This window comes from Vicugna pacos, chromosome 12, assembly GCF_048564905.1.
Source record: "Vicugna pacos chromosome 12, VicPac4, whole genome shotgun sequence".
In the NCBI taxonomy this organism is placed as follows: Eukaryota; Metazoa; Chordata; class Mammalia; order Artiodactyla; family Camelidae; genus Vicugna; species Vicugna pacos.
In genome coordinates, this window is record NC_132998.1 from 25,381,460 (window position 1) to 25,409,225 (window position 27,766).

A 27,766-nucleotide genomic window follows, 5' to 3' on the forward strand; every position below is an offset into this window, starting at 1 on the left:
TATTCCAGAGAGAACTAACTGCAAATCAAAGGAAGGAAAAATGAAGAGCGATGAATGGTACGATAAACGACAGACGAGAAAGAGATGAAAGAAGATGCCGGAGATACAGATGGAAAGATAAATAACATGCATATAACATGCATACAAATAGATCAAGGTAACCATCAACGGGTATCTAGCGTTTACAAGGCAAAGGAAATTCTGCTGGTCTCTGAGGATGCAGGGGTAAGACTTTCTTCTCGCTCTCAAGGCACTCACAGAAAGCTGGGGTAACACTTTGTATTTAATCGTGGACCTCAAACTCCCACTTTTCTAAAATCTCTGGCTGTGAGAAATGCAAGAAAAACTGAGAAATGAAAATATTACAAAACGTTTGACTGTAGCTGAGATAACGTGAAAACAGTGTCGGGAAACAACTGAGACCACCCCTGCCCCGCCCCCCAAGCCTAACCCAGACACACAAAAGAATCCGCTGGTGCCCTCGGAGGCGCAGTTTTTCTTCTCCGCGGCGAGCTGGCGGCCGCGGAGGAGACCGGCTCCCCCGTCCGCCCCCGCCTCGGCCCTCGGGCCTCGGAAGTGACGCAGCGTGCCCCGCCCCACCGCTAGATCCGCTGCTGCTGCCGCGGCGGACGGACCTGCAGGAGGCGGCGGCGGCGGCGGTGGCGGCGGCCGAGGCCGAGGGAAGATGGCGGACGGTGTGGACCACATAGACATTTACGCGGATGTGGGCGAAGAGTTCAACCAGGTACGTGGGGGCCCAGGCCCACGCCGCCGAAGTGGGCGGCGCTGCGGCCGGGACGCGGACCTGGGGTCCGCCGCGGGCTGCGAGCCGGCGCCGCTGCAGACCGTGCGCCCTTGGCGCCTGTGGGCCGCGCCGCCCGATCGCGGCGGGGCGCCCCCTCGCCCCTCGTTCTACCGCGTCGTTTCGTGGGCCGCGGGCGCTGCGACCCGCTGCGGGGCCCCGAGCGCGGCCGCGGGCCGCCGTGCAGCCGCCGCGGGCCCCTCCCTCGCCGCCGCCTCGCTCCCCATTGTTGGCGGCGGCCGGCGGGCGCTTCCCGCCGCGCTAGGCCGGGGCGGTGGGGCGGCGTGGAGAACAGGCCGCCACTGCGCCCCCTCCCCCGCCGCCGTGTCGGGGAGGAAGCCCAGCGGGGCGCGCGCTTGCCGCCTCGCCCCCGGCCCTGCCGCTCGGTCTCCGATTCCTCCCATCGCTCCATTTTGTCTCCCTGTCGGCGCACGGTCGCCGCATGGAAGGCCGCGTTCACGGCCCTTTGTATCCCGCGCGCCCAGCTTCCTGGGCCCTCCTGCTCCCGTTTGCGACAGGTTTCGGCGTGGCGCCTTCCTCCTCCTCCCCTCACACTTTCCAAAGGCGGCTTAGGTGCAGGCACTTTGCAACAAGTCCTCTGACTTTTGGACCTAAGGATCGAGTTTAAAAGTCGGTTGGCCCAGCGTCGGTGGTCGAGGGCTTGCATTGCCTTTGAGGCCGAGTCGTTCTCGGCCTTTGTGATGGAAATACCTATGAAGATAGGTGGCCTGGGCCAAAAGGACTACTTGGAAGCGCGATAGTGGATGGAACGAAAAAAGATGGTAGCTCACTTAAGGATCAGAGGAGTGATTAAAGAACGTTCACTCGAAATTCTTACCGTATAGTTTTAAAATAAAGGGTTGTAGCTATGACCCGATTTCCAAAAGCAAAACGTTTACTGTCCTCCGAGGGATTTTGAGAGGCTGGAGAAAGTGAGAATGTAAGGTTTTTCCGGTATCTCATAGGCCACAGTTGCCCAGAAGAACTTATCCGCGGAGCTGTGATCTCTGATGTTGGGCATCCTTGGAGAAGGTTGTTACTAGAGTAGTGACGTTTAAGCTGTAAGCCTACTGCTCACATCTTTACTGCCTTCTTTGTAGTAACACGTTTAAAAAAGTCAAATTGTCCCTAACTGCAGTACACTTAAAAGCTTTATTTTTTGTATTTTCCAGGTCCGTATGAGAAGCTTAGTAAAATTCTGCTAGCTAATTAATGTGTTTTTGTGGGGCTTTTTCCTCCGTTGAGAATCTTATTTGTGACTAGGGGCTCAAGTTTTTTTAAAATAGGGAAAGCTAGAAACCTTTTTTAAAAAGAAATATTTGTGCTCCTCGTTTAATGTTAGGAAAAAATTTCAATTAGCTTTAAATGTTTCTTATTCCGTTCAAGACTCAACATGCCTAAATGTAACCCATTGTAGTCAAATGTTAAGTTTTAAAATCTTTGTTCTTTTTATTGTGTTTACATTTTGGATATGTGATACCTGAGTTGTGTCAATGATAATTTAGAAAATTACCTTGAATGCTACACAGGTTCTAATGCTTTTTTAAGATCTGTAGACAAAGACCTCTAGGAAAATTTTTTTTCTTTTTATCTATCAAATGAGTATAACATTCCATCGAAAATGTCCATATCTATAAGTAAAGGAACAATTAAATGTTCAAGACAGTCTTAGATTTCTTACCAGAAAATATATTTACTTGTTTTTCTTCCCACAATAAAGGAATAATTGGGCTACAATTTTAGAAATTGGAACTTTCTTCAGAACCTTTTAATGAAATATTTTTTAGACTTTCACGTAACTTTATTTGGGGTGGGCATTTCTCTAATCTGTATAGCTGGATGGAGTGATACTTGCTTATCCCTGTGCAGTAACTAGTGCTGACTGAGGAGGAGGTAAGAAGAGTTTAAAATTTTGTGGCCTTCATGAGGAACTGCTTTGTAGGGATCTTTTTTAAAAAATGTGCCTTTTTATTGACTTGTACCTGTAGCATTATATCTTACACATAGTTGTATAATTTTTACAGTAAAATCTTTTTACTTTTTAATAGATTAATGGGATTAAATAGAGGCTTTGTTTTTGTTATTATTTTTTCATATGACTGGCTTTCGTAATATACTGCTTGTTGTGGTAATTCCTATACAAAATATGGCCACAAAAGGATAGTTGGTGGTTTTTAAGGTTCATCCTTCATTTTTTAAAATGTTACTATCATCAAATATTTTTCTGAAATTTTATCAGAATTAGAGGCAACTACAAAATTATTGCTGATTGATTTAATGTGGACTCTTATTAGCTGGTGACTTTATTTTTACTGGTTCTTACAGTAAACTGTAAACTCTTACTTGTGGTGGTTGAGTAAAATGTTTTGCTAAAATATAATTGGTCTTATTTTGGCTTCTAAACTGTAGACATTTAAAAAATTTGTTCTTCATTGTGAGTTGCAGTTTAAATTGCACTGTGTACTTTGATATTCTTTGTGGTCTATGTGTTTTCTATTTTAAATGGTCATACTTTTATGCTTTTTTTAAAAAATGTGTTTGGTAAAGCACAGTATAAACCTATTTCAAAAACCGTGAGACATTCAGCTGTCTTAGAATAAACTTTAATTTGGGAATGATGTGAGAATAAGTTAGTCAAACTATAGTATCGTTCCCTTTCTTCACTAGATGAATTTTAAGAATGGAGGATGAAAGTGGAGAAGGGGAGAAGGCACAAGGGAGTTCGCTATTCTTTATAGGTGCTTCTTAGTTCTTAAACTGAAGGTCTTTGGATGTAACCAAATTGAGAACAGTTGCTCCAGTGGAAGAATTTGAACTGCTTCCAAACCTGTACATTACTTGGATTTAGAATTGAGAAGAAAGTGGTTCGTTTCAGCCTTTGTAGTGTGTATCAGTTCAGTTCGAAATGGTATTTGTACTTGAATATAGTAGTTGGTAGCTTAATATTTAATAATTATAGGCTTGTATTTTGACCAAAACTAAAATAAAAAATTTTAAACTCAATTGTCCAATATACATTTCTTGAGTATCTGTTACATGCCAACAAGGAGGGATACAAAGTTTTCATAGTCTCTACCATACAGTGCACTGTAGCGGGGTTGAGAGACACCTACCTAATTATAACACTGACAAGTAATGTATTACAGAAATCACTCCTTTATGCGTATCTCTGTCTTAGAATTTTTGTTGACAGTGAAGAGGAAAGTCAAATTTTCTGAACTTTAGGAAAGTTTATACCATGTGCGTTGAAGTAGTGTGTATTTTGCTTGTTTGGGGAGTAACAGCTCTTAATGGAGAATTTAGTTATTGATGTATCTGGTGGCAGGTCACTGATAGTAGTGCTCATTTAGTAATCTGACTAAAATGAAAATGTAGTGGAAAAATTCATTTGGAAGTTATGGGTTTAGACATCTTCATAAGTCAACTTGCCTTTATTTCATAAGTCATTATACTTTACATTTAGTTTCTAAGTATTTACTCTAGCCAATGTTTAGCTAATTTTGGAAGATAAGTTTATTAGACAAATATCAGTAAAATCTTATTTCTAAGAATTTTATATTTAATAGAAAATCCTATAAGATAAGTCTTGTAAGATGGAGGCTGAGGTAGGTAGAGATTAATTTAGAAACTTGGGTTGAAATATTTAAGAGGCACTAAAACACTTCTTACTCAGTTTTATTATTTGAGTAGCTCATTGAGCTGCCTATAAATTGTCCACTTTGTGGTTTATGTGGCATATTTTTAGTACCAACTTGTCTTCCTTACCATCAGTTCAGCTTTTTATAGAGATCACAAACTAATTTTAATTATCTACTTGGAACATAAAATCAGAAAGTGAAATATTTTCTAAAAAAATAAATATGTAATAGATTATCTGCTATTGGATTTTGCATGCTAGTATATTTCTCTTCCATGGTATAGAATACATTTTAGGACCACCAAAGGCAGGGCTAGGCCTGTCAGGGAGAATGAAGTGTATAATACAACTGTACCACAGCCATATCAATAAGGGTGTACAGTACATCTGTAATACTAAAATTAATGGGAGGTGATAGGGAAAATATGTCTAAAGATAACTGTTTGGAAGCAGGGAGTGGTAATAATGAAAAAAAGTTGAGAAATATTACTTTAAAAAGAAGCTAATTGAATTTTGGTTATTCTTTGACTTGGCAACAGCTACTTATATATCATGAGGAACATAATCTTGAAGTGTAAAATATTGAGAGGATACTTTGCCTTTAAAATGATTATAGTGATTAGAATGTAGGAAATGAAAAAAGAAAAGTGAATTTTTTTTTTTTTTTTTTTTTTTTTTACAAACCCTAAGAGTTGTTGCCTGCTGGAAGTTATTTAATGTGCAGCCCTGTCGGTGAGTAGCTGCTGTGAAAAGTAGATAGTTACAGTTAGGCAGTATTTGGTATAAATACTATAAATAATTTGAGGGCTAATGTTGACATGTTCTTGTTTTTGAATGCCATTAAAATTTCCTAAAGGTAATCACTGAAAAGACTCTACATAGTAGAACTTGACATTGTTGCCCATTTCTCTTTGACAGTTTGTTCAATAGACTTTCAGAGCTCAGTTTTTTTATATATGACCTATGATATACCTTTTACATAATTTCAGAAGATGCGTGTTTTCCCCCTTTTTAGAGTGGGAACAGAAAGTAGGATATGTTCTCTCTCTATATATATATTTTTATTAAATCTGGAGGATAGGTGTGATATGCTAAAGCTGAAGAGGAAGATTACTAATACTACAGAAGAGTGTGTGTTTTGAGTTGCATTTTAGTAATGGTGGTATATGTATTCAGATTCATTAATATTTTTTCACCAAGTCCAAATGCATACCACTGGGGCTAGAAGTACAGGCTGTGGCCTTGGAACAGAGTGAAGCTAACTAGTCCACATGGAGATCAAACCCCAGGACCATGGTCTCAATTAGCATCATACTTCAACCAGTTGGAAGCAGTCCAGCTACCAGACAAAATGACTGATGCTAAATATTGGTAGAATCATATCAATATGGAAAATTGGTTGGTGTCAACATAGGAATTCATGGACGGACAAAAATAGTAAGTGATTGTGATTCACCAGGTTAGTGTAGCTGCAATTATGCTTGTGAATTGTCTACTTACGTAAACATTCTCTTAGATTTACAACTAATGAAAAAATCAAATGATGTGTTAACCTATTTCATGAAAGTGTAAATCTAAATACTTTTTATTTTAGTGCTGCTGTTAATAACCCTTGCATTCTATTTTACTCTCCCTCAGACCATATATTGTGATTATAGTCTCTGCTGAGGAGGATGGAAACACAACTCCTTTTGAATAATAGTAATAATAATTCTACTTGATGTACAGAACTGGATTGCAAGAGTTTAAAGTGCCCACTACCCACTGTGGGAAGCTTTTTAGTGTCTTAGGTGTGTGGAGTGTGGAATCACTGCTGCAGCCATGCCACCTGAAGCTTTCAGCTACACTGAAACTTCATAACAAAACTCACCCTCCTTTTTTCTAATTTTTACTGTCACCGCAATTTGATCATGTTACTTTGTTTAACAAAAACTCAATTTTCAACGGTTATTTTGGTATTGCTGTACAAACAAAATTAAATTATAGTATTATTCAGTGATTTGTGTTCTTAGTTTCTGTCCATTGCTAAAGATGGCTTTGTTTTTGATTTATCTTGAGATCTTGCTATAGATGTTCAACCTCCTAACAGTATTGTTATGTAGAGATGCTGTTGAATAATTAGTAAATTAGATAATTACCTGAAGATGACTTTACAGATTTCAGGTCCCTTTGGCTATGTGTATAAGTGGTATTTCCTCTTCTAGATTTTCTTCTTTTTCTCTTTCTTTTTAACAGTATCTTATTCTGGCTCTCTTCTAAGTAACGAAACAATAGCCATGTTCCTTTGGGACCTATAATAACAATATTTTGTTGATCTGTTCACAGTCATATTAGAAATAACTTCTGTGTCATTTTTTAAATCCATATAGTAGTTAGTCCTTAAAACTGTTAGTTTCTCCTGTGCCATTTGTATTCATCCTTAATAAAATGGGTTAATGGGAAAGGATAGGAGTTATGTCTGAACTCTTTTAAATTTGCTTTTTTGTAAATGTAATTGCCTCTTTTCCCTTACTTTCTCAAATATTTTACCTCAAGAATAAAACAGTTCACATCAAGATTTAGGTACTTAGTGGTGGAAAGGGAGGAAGATAAAAGTAGAGCTTTTCCTCTGATCCTAGCTAGTCATGTCTGTGGCCCAGTAACGGTTACCAAAGGCAACTTAAATGGTGTCCAGTGTTCTGCCAGTACCTTTCTTGTGCTTTTTTTTTACAAATTGAATCCTCCTTTTTCATTTTTTTCCTGTTCACATTTTTTTTTCCATTTTCCTCTTACTTACATATCATTTAGGCATGCATGTAAGTGGCATCCGCTAGCATTGCTTTAATTCTGCTGGTGACACTTAATGGCAAAGCTTTACTAGGTCCTTATTCATATCCTTTTTCTCTTGACCATGTAGATATCTCTTGCTAATTGACTAAGAAGTCAGGTAAGCATTAACTGCTTTTTGACTGAGAATAATGAAACTATTAATAGATACTAATTTGGATAGTTTAACCTATATTTTGTTTATTGCTTCTCTTCATTTGTTGTGACATTCAGAATCATTTAAATATCCACATTTGTTTATCCCTTTCCTATGGCTTAGCTCACTGCTTTTTCTTAAACTAATAGCTTTCACAGGGTTGGGAAACAAGATCCTGAATTCCATGGAAAATAATAGTTATATTTTTTTTGGCAGATAAATATTAAAGATTTGTAATGGCTCTGATTTTTGTTTGTGATATTTTTGTGTCAAAAAAATTTTTAAGCCCATCTGTTTGTATTCATGTATTACTTGTAGAGTATTTTACTTCCATGGAAAGTTTTGTATTATTTATTTTGTCTACATGTCATTCTTTTCCCAGAGGAGTGTTATTTCCTATATAATAATAAATAATCACTGGGAAAACAGAATTCACTGATTAGAAATTCACTTTATAGGCACTGTTCAAGAAGAATTGTCTATGGCATAAACTGAAATTTGTACTGAGATCTTAGGCTTTTTTCTTTTACCAAATTTTTAAAACAAAGTAGTTGAATGAATTTGCATTCAAATCTGTTGAGTAGTTGTCTGACTGTTGTATAATCTAGAGCATTATTTCTGTATCTCAGGAAGCTGAATATGGAGGGCATGATCAGATAGATTTGTATGATGATGTCATCTCTCCATCTGCAAATAATGGAGATGCCCCAGAAGACCGGGACTACATGGATACTCTCCCACCAACTGTTGGTGATGATGTGGGTAAAGGAGCAGCACCAAATGTTGTCTATACGTATACTGGAAAGAGAATTGCATTGTATATTGGAAATCTAACATGGGTACGTAAACTTGGCATGTGAATTAAGTTATTGATGATTGATTTTGAAACATTCCAGTAGTTAATGTTTTTCTCCAATTTTGTAAAATAAGAATTTGAAGTTACTAGGTTGGTTCTATATGCACTGAGGAAGGAAATACAGGTACCTTTAAAACATCATAAATTCCAAATTTTTGTAGTCATTCAACTTGTTTTGGTGGATATTCCTATCAAATATAGTTCAGTTATTTTGTCTTCTAATTAATTCTTTTTACTTTACTACTCCTATACTTCAGCTGTCTCAGTTTTACAAAGAAGAATGCTCACATAAAATCTCAAACCAGGATTCAGAAGTGTAGGAGAGAAAGAGACACAATACAACTCTTGGTTTTTAAAGTTTTCATTTTACATCTAGTTCATGTTATAGTCATGTTAAGTTTTATTTCTGCTCTTAAATTTGAAATCTCATTCATGGAAATGCTGCTGTATACATTGTATTTTAATTTGAATAGTTTATGAGACCATAGGATTATTGGTTGGGAGTTTTATTAGCTGGATGTTCAGTGTTATCTATGTTTTATTAGCATTAAGTCTTAAATATTTACTAAAACAGTCCTGTAGAGTTTCTGTAGCTCTACTTAGAAGCATTTATTACACATACTTGAAAGTTTAAAAATTGTCTAGAAGTCAAAACTTGTCACCATTCCACTTCCTTAATAGCATTTTTTAATGTTTAAATTTTTAAAAAACTAATTGATCAATCTCCTGCCATCCAGGCTAAGTGATCTTTATATTGGAGACAGTAGCAATGTAGTTATAAAGAGTGTGGTTGCTAAGTAAGACTTTGAATCTTAGCTCCTACCTCCTACCTATGTTAGCTTTATAACCTTGGACAAGCTCTTTAATCTCTCTATTGCATCATATGTAAAATGGGAATGATACAGGACTTCTATGTTTTAAGAGTTAAATATTTGATATAAAGTATATGGTAGGCACTGAGTATATGCTAGGATTTTCCCCCCCATTTTATATTGAAACATCAGGTGGAGATTATTTCCTAAAATAATTTCCTTTAAGGAAAGGAAACGACAAGTGAGATTGGTTTTATTGCAAATTTAAAGTCATAGCAATTGAAAGCTGGAAGAGACCAAAAACTAATTGAGTTAAAAAAAAATCTTTATTATCCCTAAGTGTATACCTTCTAATTTCCAAAACTCTTACCAAGGAATAAAGTTAAAAGTCCTCGGGTGCTTTTGTGCTATTTTAAAAATGGAGACTGACTCGTAGTAATTGCACTTAGTTGGTACTGAGCATTAATTTTCTCTTGTTTGTCCTGCGTTTACCCTTAAAAACTAAATTGAAACTAAATATCTTGGCTATGTTTTGATGGTTAATGAGGGGGAAATGTCTTGCAGTGGACAACAGATGAAGACTTAACTGAAGCAGTTCATTCTTTGGGAGTAAATGATATTTTGGAGATAAAATTTTTTGAAAATCGGGCAAATGGCCAGTCAAAGGGGTAAGAATTTTGTTTTAAATTTTTTTTTCCCTAATGTAAGTTAGTAGCTACTGATTACAGGTTTTGGGGTAATTTTCCTTAAAGTTAATGCTAACTAACGTGTAGGGTGTTTTATTCCCTATATTGGCAAGAGGTTCTTGGACAACGATTCATACTTAATCACATATCCTGTTGTCTAGCTCACTACAGTTAGAGGAGCTGGGAGTGTGGACAGATTAGATCTCCTCTCCAGTTTTCCTGAGTTCTCCTGTGGTTGAAATGATTATTGAAATGACAATTTGAAGAAGTATTACTATCCCTGTGATTAGGGATGGAGGAAGATGGACAACTGGAGAATGATGTAACATGTTTTGCTTTATTTTTTTTAAACTATTAAACTATACAAATGAGGTAGGATCATTATAAAATGCAGATGTCCAAAAGTAGGAAAATAAAAAGCCACAATCTCACCATCCATCGATGATTGCTCTTGACATTTTAGTGAATATCCTCTAAGGTTTTTTTCCTAATGCTTATATTTTTATTGCAAAAAGACAATAGGATTACAATTCACATATTTTATAGTATGTTTGATACACGGAGTAAAACAAATATTTACAGTAAATATTTATCTTCTCTAATGTATTAATTTTTTCACCATACCTTGTATGCTACTGTAATTTATTTTACCATTCTTTTGATTATTTGGGTTTCTCGTTTTGCCTATCATAAATGATGTTGCGGCAGGCATTGTTTTATATAATTCTTAGGTGCGGATTTTGAATTTCTTTTAAAGATAATTTGCTGGATGCAGAATGATAAAGTAAAAAATACGCTAATGTGCTAAGTGTATCAGTTTACAATCACTAGGGATATTTTGAGAACATGTGCAGTCTGGCTGCTTCTCATGAACTTCACTTCTGCTACCTGGTCTGAGCCACTATTATCTCTTACTTGAATTTCTATGATAGCCTCCTACCCTGCTTTCACCCTAATCCCCTACAGTCTAGAAGTAGTGCAGTATAGTAGAGGATGGGGAAAAGAGACATCAGTATGTCTGCTCAGTGTCTTCTAATGGCCACCTATTTTATCCAAAGTGAAAGTGAGAATCTTTACTGTGGCCTACAAAGCGCTATGTAAAAATCTGTTTCCCCACTCCCTCTGTAACCTTACTCTTTACCTTCCTTTTGCTGCTTCAGCCACATTAGTCTCTTTGCTGTTCCTCAGACACATTCCTACTTAGGACCTCCTCTTGGCTTACTTTTTCCCAAAATATCCAAATTTTGGAGCTCTCTTTCACTTCGTTCAGGATTCTGTGTAAGAGTTCCCTTCCATGACCACCCGGTGCAAAAATAGAACCTTCTGCTCCCATCACGCTTTCCTTTTTCAATTTTTCCTTATTATAGTGTATTTAACTTGTTTATTGTCTTGTCTCTACTAGATTGTAAGTTCCATGAAAGCATTGATCACTTATTGTATCCCTCACCCTAGAATGATACCTGGCATATAGGAAGTGGTGCTCAATAAACATTTGTTAAATTAATGAATTCATTAAATTGTTTCTAAATATTGTGACCCAGGATAATCTTGAGTGTAGCAGAAGACTTTGTTGACTAGAAGAAGGGATCTAATTAAAAGGCCATTTTGAATCCTAGAGAGAAAAGGCTTCTAAGAGTCCTTCTGAGAATAATTTAGAATATCTTACAACAGTATGAACTGATACATATTTGTTTTTTTCTGTTTTAAATTTATTTTTTCTATTGAGATATAATTCACATACTATGAAATTCACCCTTTTAAGGTGTTCAAATCAGTGTTTTTTAGTTTATTTACAGAGTTATACAACCATTACCACTATTTAATTCCAGAACAGTTCATCACCTCAAAAAGAAATCCCATACCCATTGAGCAGTCTGTCTCTGGATTTGCCTATTCTGAAATGGTATCATAAAGAATGTGGTCCATGTGACTGGCTTCTTTCACTTGTCATAGTATTTTCAGGGTTCATCCAAGGTTCATCCATTTTGTAGCATGTATCAGTACTTAATTTCTTTTTATAGCCAAATAATATTTATAGCTAAATAATATTTTTATAGCTAAGTAATTTTATAGATGAAGAATATTCCAGTAATATATGGATACATCACATTTAAAAAATTCTATCATTTGGCAGATATTTGGGTTGTTTTCATTTTTGCTGTAATGCATAAGGCTCCTATGAATATTCATGTACTAGTTTTTGTATGAGCATAGATTTTCTTTTTGTTTTTTAAGAAAATGGTTTCTTTTATCTAAATAGGTTACACCATAGTCCCTATATGGTTTGCCACTGTTCCAAAACCACCCTTTCTCAGATCTTTAATGAAAGAAATTAATACAAACTTCCATTTTTGCTATTATGGATAATGCCCATATGAATATTTGTGTGTCAGTTTATATAAGTATGTATTTTCAATTCTGTTGGGTACATATATACACACAGGAGAAGATTTATTGCATTGTATGTTAGCCCTACATACCATGTAGGGTTGAGGAACTGCCAGAATGTCAAAATGGCCACAGCATTTTACGTTTCCCATTAAGCAGTGGATGAGGGTTCTAATTTTCACCATATCCTCACCAGCAGTTGTTAATTGTCTTTTTGATTATAGCTGTCCTAGTGTGTGTAGGGTGGTACTGTTGTGGTACATTTCCCTGTTGGCTAATGATACTGAACATTTTTTCATAGTGACATTATTCATAATCATCAAAAAGTGGAAACAGCCCAAATGTCCATCAGGTAATGGATTTGGGGAAATATAGTATATCCATATAATGAAATATTATTCAGCCATGAAAAAATCAAGCACTGACATACGCTACAGCGTGCATAAACCTTGAAAACATTATGCTAAGTGAAAAAAGCCAGGCACAAAGGACCACGTATTGTATAATTCCATTCAAATGTCCAGAATAGGCAAATCCATAGAAACAATGAATTAATGAGGGTTGGGGGATGGAAAAAATGGAGTGACAGCTAATGGGTGTGGGGGTTTTTTTAGAGTGATGAAAATGTTCTAAATTGATTGTGGCAATGGTTGTAAAATTCTCTGTTACTAAGAAAACCCACTGAATTATATATACACTGTAAGTGAGTGAATAATATGTGTTGTTATTTTTAAAAGTTAAAGACGAAAGTGAGGTTGTATAATTCTAAGACATGTTTTCTGTTTTCTTAGGTAAAATTAAATTCAGACCATTTTGTTTTTAATAATGGTAATGTTGTTATTCTGTCCTCACTTTCTAACCTCAACCCATTAAACATCTTTTAGGTTTGCCCTTGTTGGTGTTGGATCTGAAGCATCCTCAAAAAAGTTAATGGATCTGTTGCCTAAAAGAGAACTTCATGGTCAGAATCCTGTTGTAACTCCATGCAATAAACAGTTCCTGAGTCAGTTTGAAATGCAGTCCAGGAAAAGTAAGCAACCCCTCAGAGGCTTTTATTAAAAGATGTGCATTTTAACCAATCTTGCTAGCATTTGTTGGATGTTACACTAGAGAAATCATCTTAATATTTATATTTAGTTAATTGGAGAATCCATCTTAGAGAGTCCATGCTTTGAATTTGATTTAAATTACTAATTATGACTGTGGTCCCGTGTACTGGAAACCTCCTCCCATTTTTCTCCAGATGTCACAGACCCAACATAATACTACAGTATGCAAGTTCTGTAGGTCTGCCGTTCTTGTTCTGTCATTCCCATCCCAGAGAAAGGAAGAAGCTACATTCTAATCCCTAGATTGAAGGAAAGTTATATGGATGTGTGTTATGGTGGGGGAGAAACCACTGATAACCAGAAAGTATTCGTTGATTTTCTGCTTGGCACCAAGACCTTTCACCACTTGGTAAAGTGACTATAGAAAAGATTTGCCATAATACACTTGTGAATGTTATCATTTAAAGAAATAAGATGATCTTGTAATTAACAGAAATTCAGGTGGTTTTTCTTTTAATGTTTTAGCACTTAACTGATGGATAATATGTTATTAAATTTAAATTATCTATGCTTACTGAAATTGAGATTTCTGTTGGAGAATTTTGGTCTTGGCTGCTGCAGAGTATGGTATTTTGAAAGTAACTCATATTTGCTTATTGGAAATACATTTAAGCCTGGATCTTTTGAGACTTCAAAAGAAATTAAAGAGATATGAATGTTTTCCTAACTGGTACTTCTTATGTAGTTTGGACAGGCACAAGGCATCTGCAAGTTAGTGTATAGTGTAAATGAACTTTAAAATAGAGTTGTTTCTAATAACAGTGGTTACATATCAGAGAACTATTTTAATAAATGCTATTTATGAGTATTTGAATATTTGCAGCTACGCAATCAGGACAAATGTCTGGGGAAGGTAAAGCTGGTCCTCCAGGAGGCAGTTCACGTGCAGCATTTCCACAAGGTGGTAGAGGACGGGGCCGTTTTCCAGGGGCTGTTCCTGGTGGGGACAGATTTCCTGGGCCAGCAGGACCAGGAGGTCCACCTCCACCTTTTCCAGGTAAAATTTTTCTTAAATTACCATGGATAAAATATGTCTACCTAATACCTCTTTTCCTTTTCTCTCTTTTTCAAGTAATGCATTATTAATGTGACTTACTCTCCTTGTTATGCTATTTTTGGAATCCAGGAAATTTGATCAAGCATCTTGTTAAAGGAACTCGGCCTTTGTTCCTGGAAACTAGGATTCCATGGCATATGGGGCACAGCATAGAGGAAATACCCATTTTTGGCCTAAAAGGTCTTTATTTTTCTCCAAACTTGCTTGACTTATATATAGAATATTTACATCCGTCTTATTTTCTTACCTCTTAAAAAATCCTTTCAAGACCATTTTTCCTTGTTTCACTTTCTAGCTTGGCATCAGAGTAGACTATAAGGTGGGTGATTTCACTGTAAGAAGTGTGTGTACGCTGAAAGATGGAAACTATCTCTAAGCATTGTAATCTATTAAAGTTTTTGTTTCAGTAATTTTCCTTAAGCATAAATTGAGCTAGTTAAATGTGTAACGATATACTTCACCTTTGTAATTGTTAGTGTAGCATTTATATATGGGTTTCATTTAAAGAGAAAGAATCTTGGTCTATGAGTTATGCTTTAAAAGTATAATTTTGGCATGAAGATTAAAATCTTATTGAAGTGTTTTTTTTTTATTTTCTTTCTCTCTCCCTTTTATTCTATAGCTGGACAGACTCCACCACGTCCACCCTTAGGTCCTCCAGGCCCACCCGGTCCACCAGGTCCTCCACCTCCTGGTCAGGTTCTGCCTCCTCCTTTAGCAGGGCCTCCTAATCGAGGAGATCGCCCTCCACCACCAGTTCTTTTTCCTGGACAACCTTTTGGGCAGCCTCCGTTGGGTCCGCTTCCTCCTGGTCCTCCACCTCCAGTTCCAGGCTACGGCCCCCCTCCTGGTCCACCACCTCCACAACAGGGACCACCTCCACCTCCAGGCCCCTTTCCACCTCGCCCACCTGGCCCTCTTGGGCCACCCCTTACACTTGCTCCTCCTCCGCATCTTCCTGGACCACCTCCAGGTGCCCCACCACCAGCTCCACATGTGAACCCGGCTTTTTTTCCTCCACCAACTAACAGCGGCATGCCTACATCAGATAGCCGAGGTCCACCACCAACAGATCCATATGGCCGGCCTCCGCCATATGATAGGGGTGACTATGGGCCTCCTGGAAGGTAAGTTAGTATTTATCTATGAAAGTGGACTTGATGTATTTGATCTGCAAAAGATATTTTTCACACTGAATTTTCTTAAAAAGTATGACCTTTCCCCCTACATCCTTAATTTTCTGTATTATTTTCCCTTAGAAGAAGCAGTATAATATGGTGAAAAACATACTGTACAGGGTTGAGAATAATCCAGCTCTGCCACTTACACAGCCATATGATTTTTAGGGCAAGTCACTTCATTTCTATCATTTTTTTTAAATTAAAATAGGTTACTAAAGATAATTTAAGTGAGCAAATGGGATCCTTAAGCCATTTTTAAGATTTTAAAATCTGAATCGCATTTACCATTGATAACACTACATAGAATGCTAGTTTCTTCATTATTTTAGGAATTAGATCAGTTTATTAGATAGGTACTATTGATTATCTCATGCTCATCAGGAGTCCTGAGTAGCAAAATTATTAACTTTTAATTAAAATGGGAACATTAAGTAATTTACAGAGGCTTATAAAACACGGACTTTATGGAAATTAAAATAGTTAATGGTAATCCTGAGAGAAAAGCTGCGTGGAAACCACAGTGGAACTAAATGATCACTAAGCCCTCTTTTGAAATAATTTTAAAACTATCTGTACTCAAATCGTAATCTGGAGAGCTATATTCTTAATTTCTAAGAACTATTTAAATTTGCCCCTTCAGTTTCCTTTGAGTTTATCATTTGAATTTGTATTCTTTATCACTGTTGAACTACTTTGTATTTCAGTTTGTTTGATATTGTCCTGCAGGGATGGATTTGAGCATCTGTTTAATTTCATACAGTTGCACAGGGCCAGAGAAATGAGTTTGGAAAAGTTTGTTGACAGTTACCTATTCATAGACATTGTGTCTTTATGATTGCCAAAAATGCTTGAAAGATGTTACAACTGCAAGGCTAGCACAACTTTTCTTCTGTGCAGTTTAATTCCAGCGAACAACTACCTAGCAGGTGTTCACCCTTAATGTATAGGAGTGGGTTAGGTGGCTTGGTTCAACAGTTTAAAATTTGAGTTTCATATCCTTTTCCTAACATAATAGAATTTCTACAGTATCAGGTTTTCTAAAAATATGTGTATGTATATATTTTTTGTTATTATTGAGTAGTTTTTAATAGAAAATTGGATTGTAAAATGACTATAACTCAATACAAGAAATATTAAAAAAAAAGAAAATTGGAGAACACATCCTACATAAGTTTTTTTTTTTAAAGGGGGTAGGATGGGTATATGTCACAGAATTTAGTTAAAATCATACATGGATTTTGAACAACTTGTAGTTTCATCAGGATGTTTATAAAGTTTTGGGGATAACAGTAATATCTTTTAAAACATGCAGAAGGTTATATTAGCTGTTTCCTCATTTCATTAGAATGAGCTGCTACTGCTTGCTTCAGTTCAACATCCTACCTAATAACTAAGATGGCAAAAAATTTACCTTTTCCTGTGCTATACATGTAGTCACAATTTTTAAAGTTGTCCAACAGGTTTAGAAAATCTTGGGATTTAATTTTTTTCAACAAATATTTACAGGTACTGACTACCCTTTATTTGCTGGATATTCTTCTAGGGATTCAGTGGCAAACAAGATAAGTCTAAGATCTCATCCCTCCTGAAATTTTATTAAACAGACATTTATTATCCTTCTGTTGTGAGTTGGCCTCTGCACCTAGAGGACCCAAACATAAATGAAACTAAATTCCCACCCTTGATTGTGTAGGGATGTATTTTTTCCATTCAGCGTTTTTTTGTTTATATATACATGTGTGTATATATAGAGAGAGACAGAGACAGCAGAACAGTTTATTGTATCTGTTTTTGTATGACTTTGAAAAATAATGTATTTTAGATTTGTAAATAGATCATCTCTAGTCTCCAGAAAGATGAAGTTTTTAAGTTGCTACTTTATTTCAGCTGAAAGGTAATGGTGCAAGATAATTTTGCTTTGACTTACTCTCTTTGTAGGAAAAATAGCATATTTCAGTCTGACAAAGTAACTACTAAATTGTAAGGCACTTGTCAAAAGCAACTATTAAGAATTGCTTTACACTGTTATGACTAATTTAGGAAATCATTTGAGTACAAGTTAAGGTTTATTTTGATTTTATAGGGAAATGGATACTGCAAGAACGCCATTGAGTGAAGCTGAGTTTGAAGAAATCATGAATAGAAATAGGGCAATCTCAAGCAGTGCTATTTCAAGAGCTGTGTCTGATGCCAGTGCTGGTTTGTATATTTGTTTCTGTATTAATATTTCTCATTTGTGCTATTAGGAGTGACCTAAAACTTTTAAGTACAATCTTGAAGAGGGGTTATCTACATGCAAGAGTTATTTTTTTATATTTCCAAATCATTACCTATATTTAAAGGGCATTGAATGGATCTGTATATATAGTGTAGTGGAAAGACCCCTAATATAAAATTTTTAGGTGTATAATAGGAACAGATTATTGTTAATTTCATGTATATTAATGCCTTTCCCAGATAGTGAAACACTGAAAAAAATTAAGACATCTTCTTTAGTCATTTTAAAGTGCATTCCTTTTGTAAAATGTTTAGTCCAAATGATTTGGTGGTGTTTTGAAAACAAAATTTGACTTCAGTCTCTCTCCTTTCGCTCACAGGTGATTATGGGAGTGCTATTGAGACACTGGTAACTGCAATTTCTTTAATTAAGCAATCCAAAGTATCCGCTGATGATCGTTGCAAAGTTCTTATTAGCTCTTTGCAAGATTGCCTTCATGGAATTGAATCCAAATCTTACGGTTCTGGATCAAGGTAAAACTTTCCTGTCTCATGCCTATTTAAAACTGCTTTTTACAAATAGAAAAATATTGTGTGTTTGAGATTTACAAAACTTTGATTTACTTATTACTGTTTAATTAGCAGCTAGAGTGATTTTTGGTTTTGTTTAAACTCTAAGTCAAATGTTGGGTGTTCACTTGATTAAACCCCCTCAAAGACTTCCAGTTACTCTTACTGAGACTGTAAACATTGAGATACTGTGTGATATAGTTCCTGTCCTTTCAGCATCATTGTGTACCTCTCTCCTTGCTCACTATTCTCTAGCCATGTTGTTCTCCCTTCTCTTTCTCTTAACATATCAAGCACTCGACCACCTCACTGTATTTGTACTTGATATTTATTCTGCTGGGAGCCCTTTTCCCTGGCTCTTCCCTAGCTGGCTCCTTATCCTTCGTGCCTCAACTCAGTCTAACTTCCTAGGAGTCTTCTCCCAGGTTATTTTGTCTATTTGTTCTCTTTATTTCTTTCATAATACTTAACATAATTTATTCTTATTTAATATTACTAAAGCACATTTCTGTTAACTAGAACACATGGAAAGATGGAAGTGATCTTGTCTCTTACTGGTCTTGTTCACTACAATATTTGTAATGACTAAACAGTGCTTGGTACAGAATGGGTGGTAAATAAGTATTTCTTAAACAAGAAAGTTAATGAATGATCTATTTCTTAGGGTTTTTTTAAATTATAGTTCCTTTTTTTGGCATTACTGCTAACCATGAAATTTTCCATATTTTTGCAAGGTAGATCTTTAATCTGCATATAGTATTCTTAGATCTGTCTTTAGTATGCTTTATCTGGTGGTAGAGTCTTCTTCATTAAGTTAGGAAAAGGAGCTTGTCTTTGTCATGGTCCCCAACTTTATACTGCTACCTTTTTGACCCAGTATAAGGATCTTTGGATTTGAACAAATTTGTCATAGCTAAAGACCATATCTTATATAGTCTTCTTTTAATTTTTAAAGTCCAAAGTAATAACTTCTATGTTGATCAGAAGCTTAGCACTTAATAATGTTTGCTAAGTCTAGGTGTCTGGTGCATAAATACAAAATAGAGATTAAACTAATTGGCATTTCCTTATTGTGAATTTCAGAAATGAGAATAGCAGGATTTATAAGGCTTACACTTTGGTTACCAAAGTACCTGTTTTTGTTTCTTTTAAAGGCAGCTCATGAAACACTGAATAGTATCCCAGTCTTTTCTAGTGGTCGTATTTACTGTTTCTTCTCTGCTTCCCACCATGCCCCTCAACACCAACCCCCCAAGCATACATGTGTATGTACTTCATTATAAAGTTTCTTAGTGGGGTAGGACTTAACTATGAACCATATTTTGGTAAGTTATAAATGTAAAATTGGTATTTACATATAGGTTTAGGTAATTTGTGTTAATCAGTGGTAGTTTTATGTTTATTTAAGTCCATTGTATATTGAATGATTTCATGAATTTTATGTCTAAAAAACTACCTCTTACATGCTCTTTAGCTTGAAACACGGGTCCTTTGAAATTTTCTCTCTTTTTCCTTTCTGCTTTTCTTTCAATAAACACTGCATGTCTGTTTTAGGCTACCTGTTATAATAGGTATAATAGATGATATGATGTAATGCCATGGTGTGTCTGGTTCCCAATTTTGGGGTGAATATTTTTTAAAATGGGATTTCTAGTTCACGCTTGTAGGTAAGTTTGTAAATCATGATTGGCAGTTCAGGATATAGTTAGTCTAAACTAGATTTGTCAGTTATTTTTTGCCTTCTTAGGTGTTTTTAAACATCAAAATATTGAATAACCTTTTTAAAGGCCATCCAATTACGGAGAACATTAATTCAGTAATTTCTTTTAGAAGACGTGAACGATCAAGAGAAAGGGACCATAGTAGATCACGAGAAAAGAGTCGGCGTCATAAATCCCGTAGTAGAGATCGTCATGATGATTATTATAGAGAGAGAAGCAGAGAACGAGAGAGACACCGGGACCGGGACCGGGACCGGGACCGAGAGCGTGACCGAGAGCGCGAGTATCGTCATCGTTAGAAGGTGGGTATTCCTTGTTCCTGTTATATTTAGCATGTGTATTATTAACAGTAATAACTCCGAGGCTGTTGTTTATACAGTATATATGGTCCAACTACTTGTTCAGAATTAAATCTTCTGGAAACATCTGTGATAAATGACAGGTGAGTAATGCCAGGTAAACATTTTGATACCTCTTATCCTTGATTATTGTATTGCTTGCTTGAGTTACAGCTTTTAGGTTTCATATTGTTAATGGTCCTAAGAATCAAGAAAATAATCAAGAGGACTCATTGCCTACTTCTAAAATCTAAAAATTGGAATTTTCTTAATCACATACATATTTTGCATGTGATGTAAAATATAAAATAGAGGGGATTAATTCATAGATACAGTGTGCTTGGACTTTAAAAACATAAATTTAAAGTTCTCTCCTTGAACTAACTTTATTTATCCCTAAAACTTTTTTTTAAAGAAACCTAACACTATAATAGTTTATAATAGAGGAGGGTGGTTTCTCAGCATTGAAAGAGCTTTTCTACTTGAAAAAATTGTTTTTAGAAAAGACGCTTTTCCTGCCGTCTGGGTTTTGTTTTTAAAAGAAAAGAATTAGTACTCTTTAATTTGCAGAGAAGATATGAAAGTTACTCAATTAAAATGGGTTCAGGGTATTCCATATAAAGAATTTTAAATTGTATCAGATCATACATCCCAGGTTAGAATAACCTTGAAATAATTTTCTTTGATGTTTCATTCATAAGCCATAATCATTGTGTCTTTTTTTCTGTATTTTAAAACTATTTCTTGTGTACATTTTTCATAAAGCGGGATGAGTTGTCTGTTTATACTTCATTTTCACGTGTAATTTTATTTTTATATTTGTGAACAGCATTTATGTGAAAAGTGGGGAGAGGGCACATAAGGCTTGTGCACGTGACACAAAGGTTATTCTGTAAACAGATTTTTTTTCTTATGTTGGTTGCATATCCAAATTAAATTAGGCTAAAACAAACCCCTTATAGGTAGCTACTCTTTACATGATTATTTTCCATAAATAAAATTGGGAAATATAAAAATTCAATTATGGTAATTGTTAGTATTTAAATTGTTATGGGCAAAATCAAAGACTTGTATATAATTCTGTGATAGAATAGCAGTTTCTTTAAAGTAGGTATATTTTAGCAAATGAGATCCTTTTAAAATAATATCACTTAGAAAATAAGCATGTAAGTCTTATTTTTATGGTACACAAATAAGCTATTACATTTATAGTTTTAAGGGGTTTTTGAAGTGAAAAGGCAAGTTTTAATATTTTGCTTGCATTTTGAATATGCATCTTGAATACTTATCAAAACTTTAACTTTAAAATAAATTTCAAAACACTATTTTAATATGAGGCAAAACATTTTTTTACTTTTAAAACTAAGCTTTTTGAAAACAGCTCTTTGGATGTAAGAATTGAATGTTATATCATGTAAAACTAAACAGTAAATTTTAAAGATGTAGCTTTTTCGCCCCCTGAGTTGAATAGCTCTGATCCCATCTTAAAGAATTGTTAGTGTCCATCAATTATTTAAGGTGAACTGAGGCCAACTTACTGAAGTGCTTAACGTATATCAGCCATTTCATTTATAGTAAGGTACAAGTCCTTCAAGTTATATTTTTATTTAGACTTTGTCAGTTATCAGCAAACTTCTAGTTACTGAAGATGTGATAATGGAACTTGCATACATTTTCAGTCATTTCCTAGATTGTATGTTCCCCCATCAAGGAGCTTCTCCACCAGTTTATACCCAGAGTTAATTAACGAATTTTCTTACTGATTTTAGTTAGACTAGCATAGTCAACAAGTAAACTCCTAAAAAGTCCATCGTTAATTTTAAATACTTCGAATTAACTAACATTACATTCCAGTAATGGGTACACCTAACTGTATCATGGTTTGAGTTTCATTACATTCAGACATTAACTATGAATTCCTAACTTGCAAACTATTGTTGACATTTCTTCTTAATCACTGATATGTACCATACCAAAATTCCCATGTTTTGTTTGTACATTAATCAGAATTGAGTTGTAATCTTGTTACGTGCCTTCATCCAAGCAAAATTTTACATAAGCATTTCCAGTACAAAAAATTCTGTTATCTTGGAATATTGTACCTTTGCTATACTAAACAGTATTTATTGCGGATGTAGACGTGAATAAATGGGTGGGGACTGGAATTAAATATATCCAAGTAAAAAAACTTTTTTAAACAAATTATTTGTGCATTTAATCACCATCATAATAAGGTCTGTTGACCTTTTTAGAAGTTTTTAACTATGAGTCCTTTTGAGCTTTCATGTAAATCTTAAATGGACTAAATGGAATGAGAGTAATTTGGAAGCTAAAGTGAATGTCAGTAGTAAGTCTGTATACAAGTAAAACAATAATGTAATCTATCATTAAAGTGATGATGAATGACTAAAAAGGCAAGTTCTTAATTTAACTGGAAACTTAATGTTGGCAAGCTGTTAATGTCTGTCCCATCTTAATTTTTTTTGTGTTTGAACTGTTGGTAATGTTAATTACATTCTCTCATTTAAAAAATGTATTAGTTTTTCTAAAAGTATTTAATATCAAAGTTCAAATAGATAATATTCTAATAGGAATATCAGTATTGTAAATTTCAGCATGTAACTACATTGTGCCTTTTATTCTGTAATTTCTGCCTCTATTCTCAGACCACTCTGAGCAAAACAAAGGTAGTTCAGTATTTCAATTTTAAGATTATATACTTCTCATAGAAGTAATTTTATTTTCATAGTTATTTTAAGCTGTATTCCTCTTATTACTTGTTTGGAACAAACCAACTCAGCAAATTTCTGTCAATAGCTTTTCTTTGTATACTGAAGAGTAATGAAACCAAATTATTTTTTTAAATACTCTTTATTTATTCATGCTTTTCCTGTCCCTGACATGATGTTTGCACATTCTCAAATCATCCATTTCTTTGATCAGATTTTTAAGCATCATGTACGTGATGGGGGTTAAATAACTATACTTTCCTTTGCTGTATGGTTACTTTTCTTCAATCATAAACATCATGATCTTCAATTTTGTTGTCATTGCACAAGATTTAGGGTGTTTTGCATTCCTTATTCAGTTTATAGCTTTGTATTAATTTGGGAAAAACAAAAAAACCCCAAAAGAATCAAAAGTTCTTTCTTTCATGTTAAGATGTTTTCTCCTTAAGAGTTAGTGTTACTTTGAGTCTTATGTGAAAATTAAATTCTAATTATCTGATGAATTATACTGGTGGTAATGAGATTTAAAAGTTATTTCTGTAACTCTTAGTCATCTGAGATTTGCCTAATATTGTCTAGTCCTGTGTTTCTTTGCAATTTCCCGTATAACCCTGTTGCCTCACCTAGATGTGCCAGCTCTCACTTTTTTTGCTCTAATTTTCCTTGCTTTTAGTATTACTTGCAAAACCTGTCTGACTACATAGTTATCTTATGTGATAAGAGGGTAGGAAGTGATCCCTTGAATGGATGTATATAGTGTGTGTTTTGCTCACTGTGGTTTAAGAATATGGTTTTCTTTACAAATGATGAATGTTCCCTGTTTTTTAAAAAAAAAAAGTCCAGTGCCAATGTGAGTCACCTTGATCTCTCACTTTCATCTCAGTGTGAAATTTACTACCTTTGTTATTTAGGTTGTAAATTAGATTGTTTTGAATAAATAATGGTTTGAATGAACAGTTAAGCATTATTTAAAGGAAACCTAATAACCAAAAAGGGGTAAGGGTGTCATATATGCTATCCAGATTTACTAATTTGCCTCCTGTGGTAGCATGTTTTAACTCTCACAGTGAATTTTAAATTACACAGCAGCTTATTTTGAAATGTCCGTTTTGTGAATTTTGGGGGGGCAAAACTGAGTATTTAACTGTGGCGAAGTTTATTTCTACTATTTAGTGAACTGCCTAGAGCAACAATCATGTATATGTTTTCTAGTGTAACAAAATGCTTTAGTTAAAATGAGGTAAGTACTATCTCCAGAAGTGGAAGGGTGAAAGTATGAAATGTTTTCGTAGTAAGGGAATTTTTTGTAAACATCTATAGTAAAAAGAATTTTGTGTAATGTGTTCTGGTCAATGCAAGAAGGGATTTTGATTTTAAAAAGAGTTAACTTGTATTTAGATACTTCTATTTCTTTTGCCCACCCCATCTCTCCATTCCTCTCATTAAGAAAAAATTTTCAGATAAAAGTGAATTTTATTTTGCTGAGTTAATAAAAGTACTCTAAAATTATATTAGAATCCTTTTAATTCAGTATTTTATTTCACAACCTGTAAAACATCCATATCTATTTGAATTTTTATTGGAAAGATGAATTTGCCATGAGTTTAGAGATACTGATACCAGTAAATTTGCTTAGATAAGTTTCTAACAGAAACAGTCATAATTTGAGTTGTTAGTATTGATTTGATCTTACATTGTCTCAAAATACAGGTGCTTTTCTGTTTGAAATTTTAATTTAGTGCTTACTTTACAGACTTCATTAAAGAGCCATAGATTCCATATGTCTAATTTTTTTTTTAAACAACTGTCTACATAGATCTTTTATAACTGATAGATAAAGCAAGAAATTGTGTGGCTTTGACATCACAGATTTGAGCACATGGTATTCTGAAAACATGAGCATTGTTTGTCATATTTGTCACTTAAGCTTCTTTTTGCTATCTTTGATTATGTAGATTTCTACTTTAGAAATTTGAGACTATAATATGGAATTGGATTATTGGAAATGGGTTGTATTGCCTTCAAATTTGCTTTCTTTTTGAGATTGTAAAATTTGTATCTCCAAATGGATAAATGTAAAGTGTTTAGAAATAGAAATAAAAACTGTCAGATTATCCCCTAGATTTTATGTCTGTATGATGAAAATTAGAGACTTATTAATAGTAAAGATCTATCTATAAAGTATACTCAAGCAAAAGATAAGTGCATTCATCCTAAAGATATGTGTTGTAATTTCACAAACAGGATTCTCTACATAAAAAGTAGTAAAATTCTCCATTGGAGTGATAAGTGATATAAAATTGCAGTATATACCATATGTTTTTTGGAAGGGTTGGGTATTTTTGTTTTGCTCACTGTGACTTAAAATAATATTTCCCCTATTATTCATCCCTTCCAACATGACAGAATAATTAGGGATATAGCATCTTTTTGCAGTAAGATTTATGAATTTCTGAGTAATCCCCATTTTTTCAGATTAGAACATATGCCTTCTCTCTCTTTAATACTTCAATACTAGTTTTTTAAAGTTCTTTGCAAGTAGTGAAGATAAAATATATGAAAGCTACCTTTCTTTTTCCATGAAATAATTCCACCAAAAGCTTCACCAGCATAAGATAAAGTATAATAAAAGGTAACATTAGAAATGGCTTAAGTATCTCTTTGAAAAATGTGGGCAAATAGAAACTAAAAGATAAAAGTCCAGGGTTACATAACACCTGTTTTCTCGTTTTGCAGTTGTAAAATTTAGGTTTCTACTGGTAGGCATTGTGAATGCATATGTGTACTGATGCTCTTAAGATGCTTACAGCCTAATTGAAGAGGAAAGGACATAAAAGATAAAATTTATAGTTGTGACATAGTATTAATTACTCTTCATTGTAGAGCAAAACATATTTTTCAGTTACTTCTATGGAAGATTATCACTAAACATTGTGCCCTTTGCCTCTTAACATCATCTTATTGAAATGCTGTCTTGGAGTTTATATTTTAAATATTTGGTGTTTGAGTGATCACTTATATCCACATTAATTAAATGTTTCTTTTGTGAACCTCTACCTGAAGTTTGCATATTTATGTATTCTTGAAATTTTAGTTTTATCTGATTTATTGGGGTTTTTTCCTTTATGTGAGTTTTCAATGAAATTTATCATTGTAGATTCCTGTTTAGTTTATTTTGGGTTAGTTTATATACTATGGTAGATATTTCTATATAGGTGGAATAGAGTGAAAATAAAGTAAATGTTTTAAATTTGTATTACGTCTAAAGATTTGTACGTGGATGTCATATTTATTTAAATGTGCCTAATGAGCTATATATTCATAAATTTGTAACATTGAGGACCATTTGATTTATATCATTTGCAGAAGTTCCTGTATGCTGTTAAATAAATAAATAATTTGTAAAATAATTTCTTGCATTTATATTTAGTTCACATTTAATTGTTAATGAGTTATATAGAATTTATGTGGGTGAACGAAAAATATTTACATTAAAATCATCCAGGCATTTTCCATTTATTTTTGTAGTATGCATATTTTAGAAAATGACTTAAATGTTTCCATCTTCACTGAAACAGTAGCTGCTACATTTTGATTTCTGTTTCAGTCATTAAATTTATAAGGGAGTAATACTTAAGAAGAATGAAATCAGAATGTCTCAGTTTTAGTCACCACATAAATTGGGAGCATTTCTCCACCATAAAGGCAGCTACTGTTTCAGTTAATTCTTATTTTGTGTTAGAGTACGTATCAGTGAAGTAGATGCACGACTTGCATATGTATAGTTAAGCCAGCGTTTTTCTGTGTATTATGGGGAATAGCAAAATCTACATCATAAATTTTGACACATTACAGCTGAAGGAAGAGGAACACCTTCCAAGACAAAACAGTCTTCATGGGGGAAAAATGACGCTTGTCCAGCAGTTTGCTTCTTGTGATTGAACTGAACCTGTAAGGATTCATGGATAAAATGAACAGGAATAGATCTGAATAAAGCAAATCTGCATAAATGGTAACCAGTAGCTCTACTTTTATTTTTTATGTTGCTTAACTGTTTTATTTGAAGGAAACCAGTGTGATTTAAAAAGTTATAGCTTTTGCAACTTTATTACTGGTTATTTACATTTGGCCATTATAATGTGCAAGCAATTGGAAAAAAAAAGTCAAGTAAATGCTTGTTTTATAGTAGTTTGTTCTTGTTAAAAATGTTCATATGATAATGTCTGTAAACAGCACCACTTTGATTACAATAGATGTAGTGTTGTAATAAACTGTTTAATGGGGCTGATGTGTAAAGCTGTTCAAGTTATTTGATGTTTACACCTCAGGGAAAGTCTTGTGTTCAGCAATATCTAAAGATAATGTTACTATGACATTTATACTGTCCTTTAAAAAAGCATTGCAATAGCGTTTTTGGATATGCATCACTCTTAATCTTGCGTTCAGTGAATTAAACATACTAATTAAGTGTCTCTTGCCCTCAATTTTGATATTAGAATAGGTGATTACATGGGTATTTAATATTTCTATATTCTGCTTTTCTAGCTGTTTTTACCTAGTTAAGCTTGTGACTTTGCTGAATGATATGTAAACTTGTAAAAACTGAAATTTCACGACGTAGCAATCCAGTCAATGTGTTAGGGGTCAAAATTTTTGTGGTTTTAACATTTTAGTAAAAACCCATACATGATTTGCTACAGT

General features: G+C 34.6%; 1 protein-coding gene and 1 long non-coding RNA gene across 5 annotated transcripts in view; one reads left to right on the plus strand and one right to left on the minus strand.

Annotated features, from left to right (window-relative positions):
* Positions 1-545: 545 nt before the first annotated feature.
* Positions 546-27,537, plus strand: CPSF6 (cleavage and polyadenylation specific factor 6). 4 transcript variants are annotated; one of them, XM_031683133.2, is made up of 11 exons: positions 546-745; positions 8,031-8,240; positions 9,634-9,737; positions 13,028-13,173; positions 14,076-14,249; positions 14,379-14,489; positions 14,932-15,436; positions 17,574-17,689; positions 18,088-18,241; positions 20,108-20,300; positions 26,921-27,537. In XM_031683133.2, exons 1-10 carry the CDS (start codon positions 686-688, stop codon positions 20,295-20,297), a joined length of 1,770 nt encoding a protein of 589 aa, XP_031538993.1. In that variant the 5' UTR covers positions 546-685; the 3' UTR covers positions 20,298-20,300; positions 26,921-27,537. The 4 variants fall into 4 exon arrangements, with proteins under 4 accessions (XP_031538993.1, XP_031538995.1, XP_031538996.1 ...); XM_031683135.2 differs by having other exon boundaries at positions 20,111-20,300; XM_031683136.2 differs by lacking the exon at positions 14,379-14,489.
* The window catches only part of LOC140700168 (uncharacterized), a 73,305-nt gene continuing 52,190 nt past the window's right edge, over positions 6,652-27,766 (minus strand). The window contains exon 3 of the long non-coding RNA XR_012078445.1: positions 6,652-6,730. This is a non-coding gene — a long non-coding RNA (uncharacterized lncRNA). The remainder of the gene's footprint in view (positions 6,731-27,766) is intronic.

Bases quoted from the DNA above. Each gene is read 5' to 3' on its own strand.
- CPSF6 (XM_031683133.2), top strand. From the start codon at position 686: ATGGCGGACGGTGTGGACCACATAGACATTTACGCGGATGTGGGCGAA. The intron at 746-8,030 runs GTACGTGGGGGC...TCTGTATCTCAG, and splicing joins TGGGCGAAGAGTTCAACCAG to GAAGCTGAATATGGAGGGCA. The intron at 14,250-14,378 runs GTAAAATTTTTC...TTTGGAATCCAG, and splicing joins TCCACCTCCACCTTTTCCAG to GAAATTTGATCAAGCATCTT.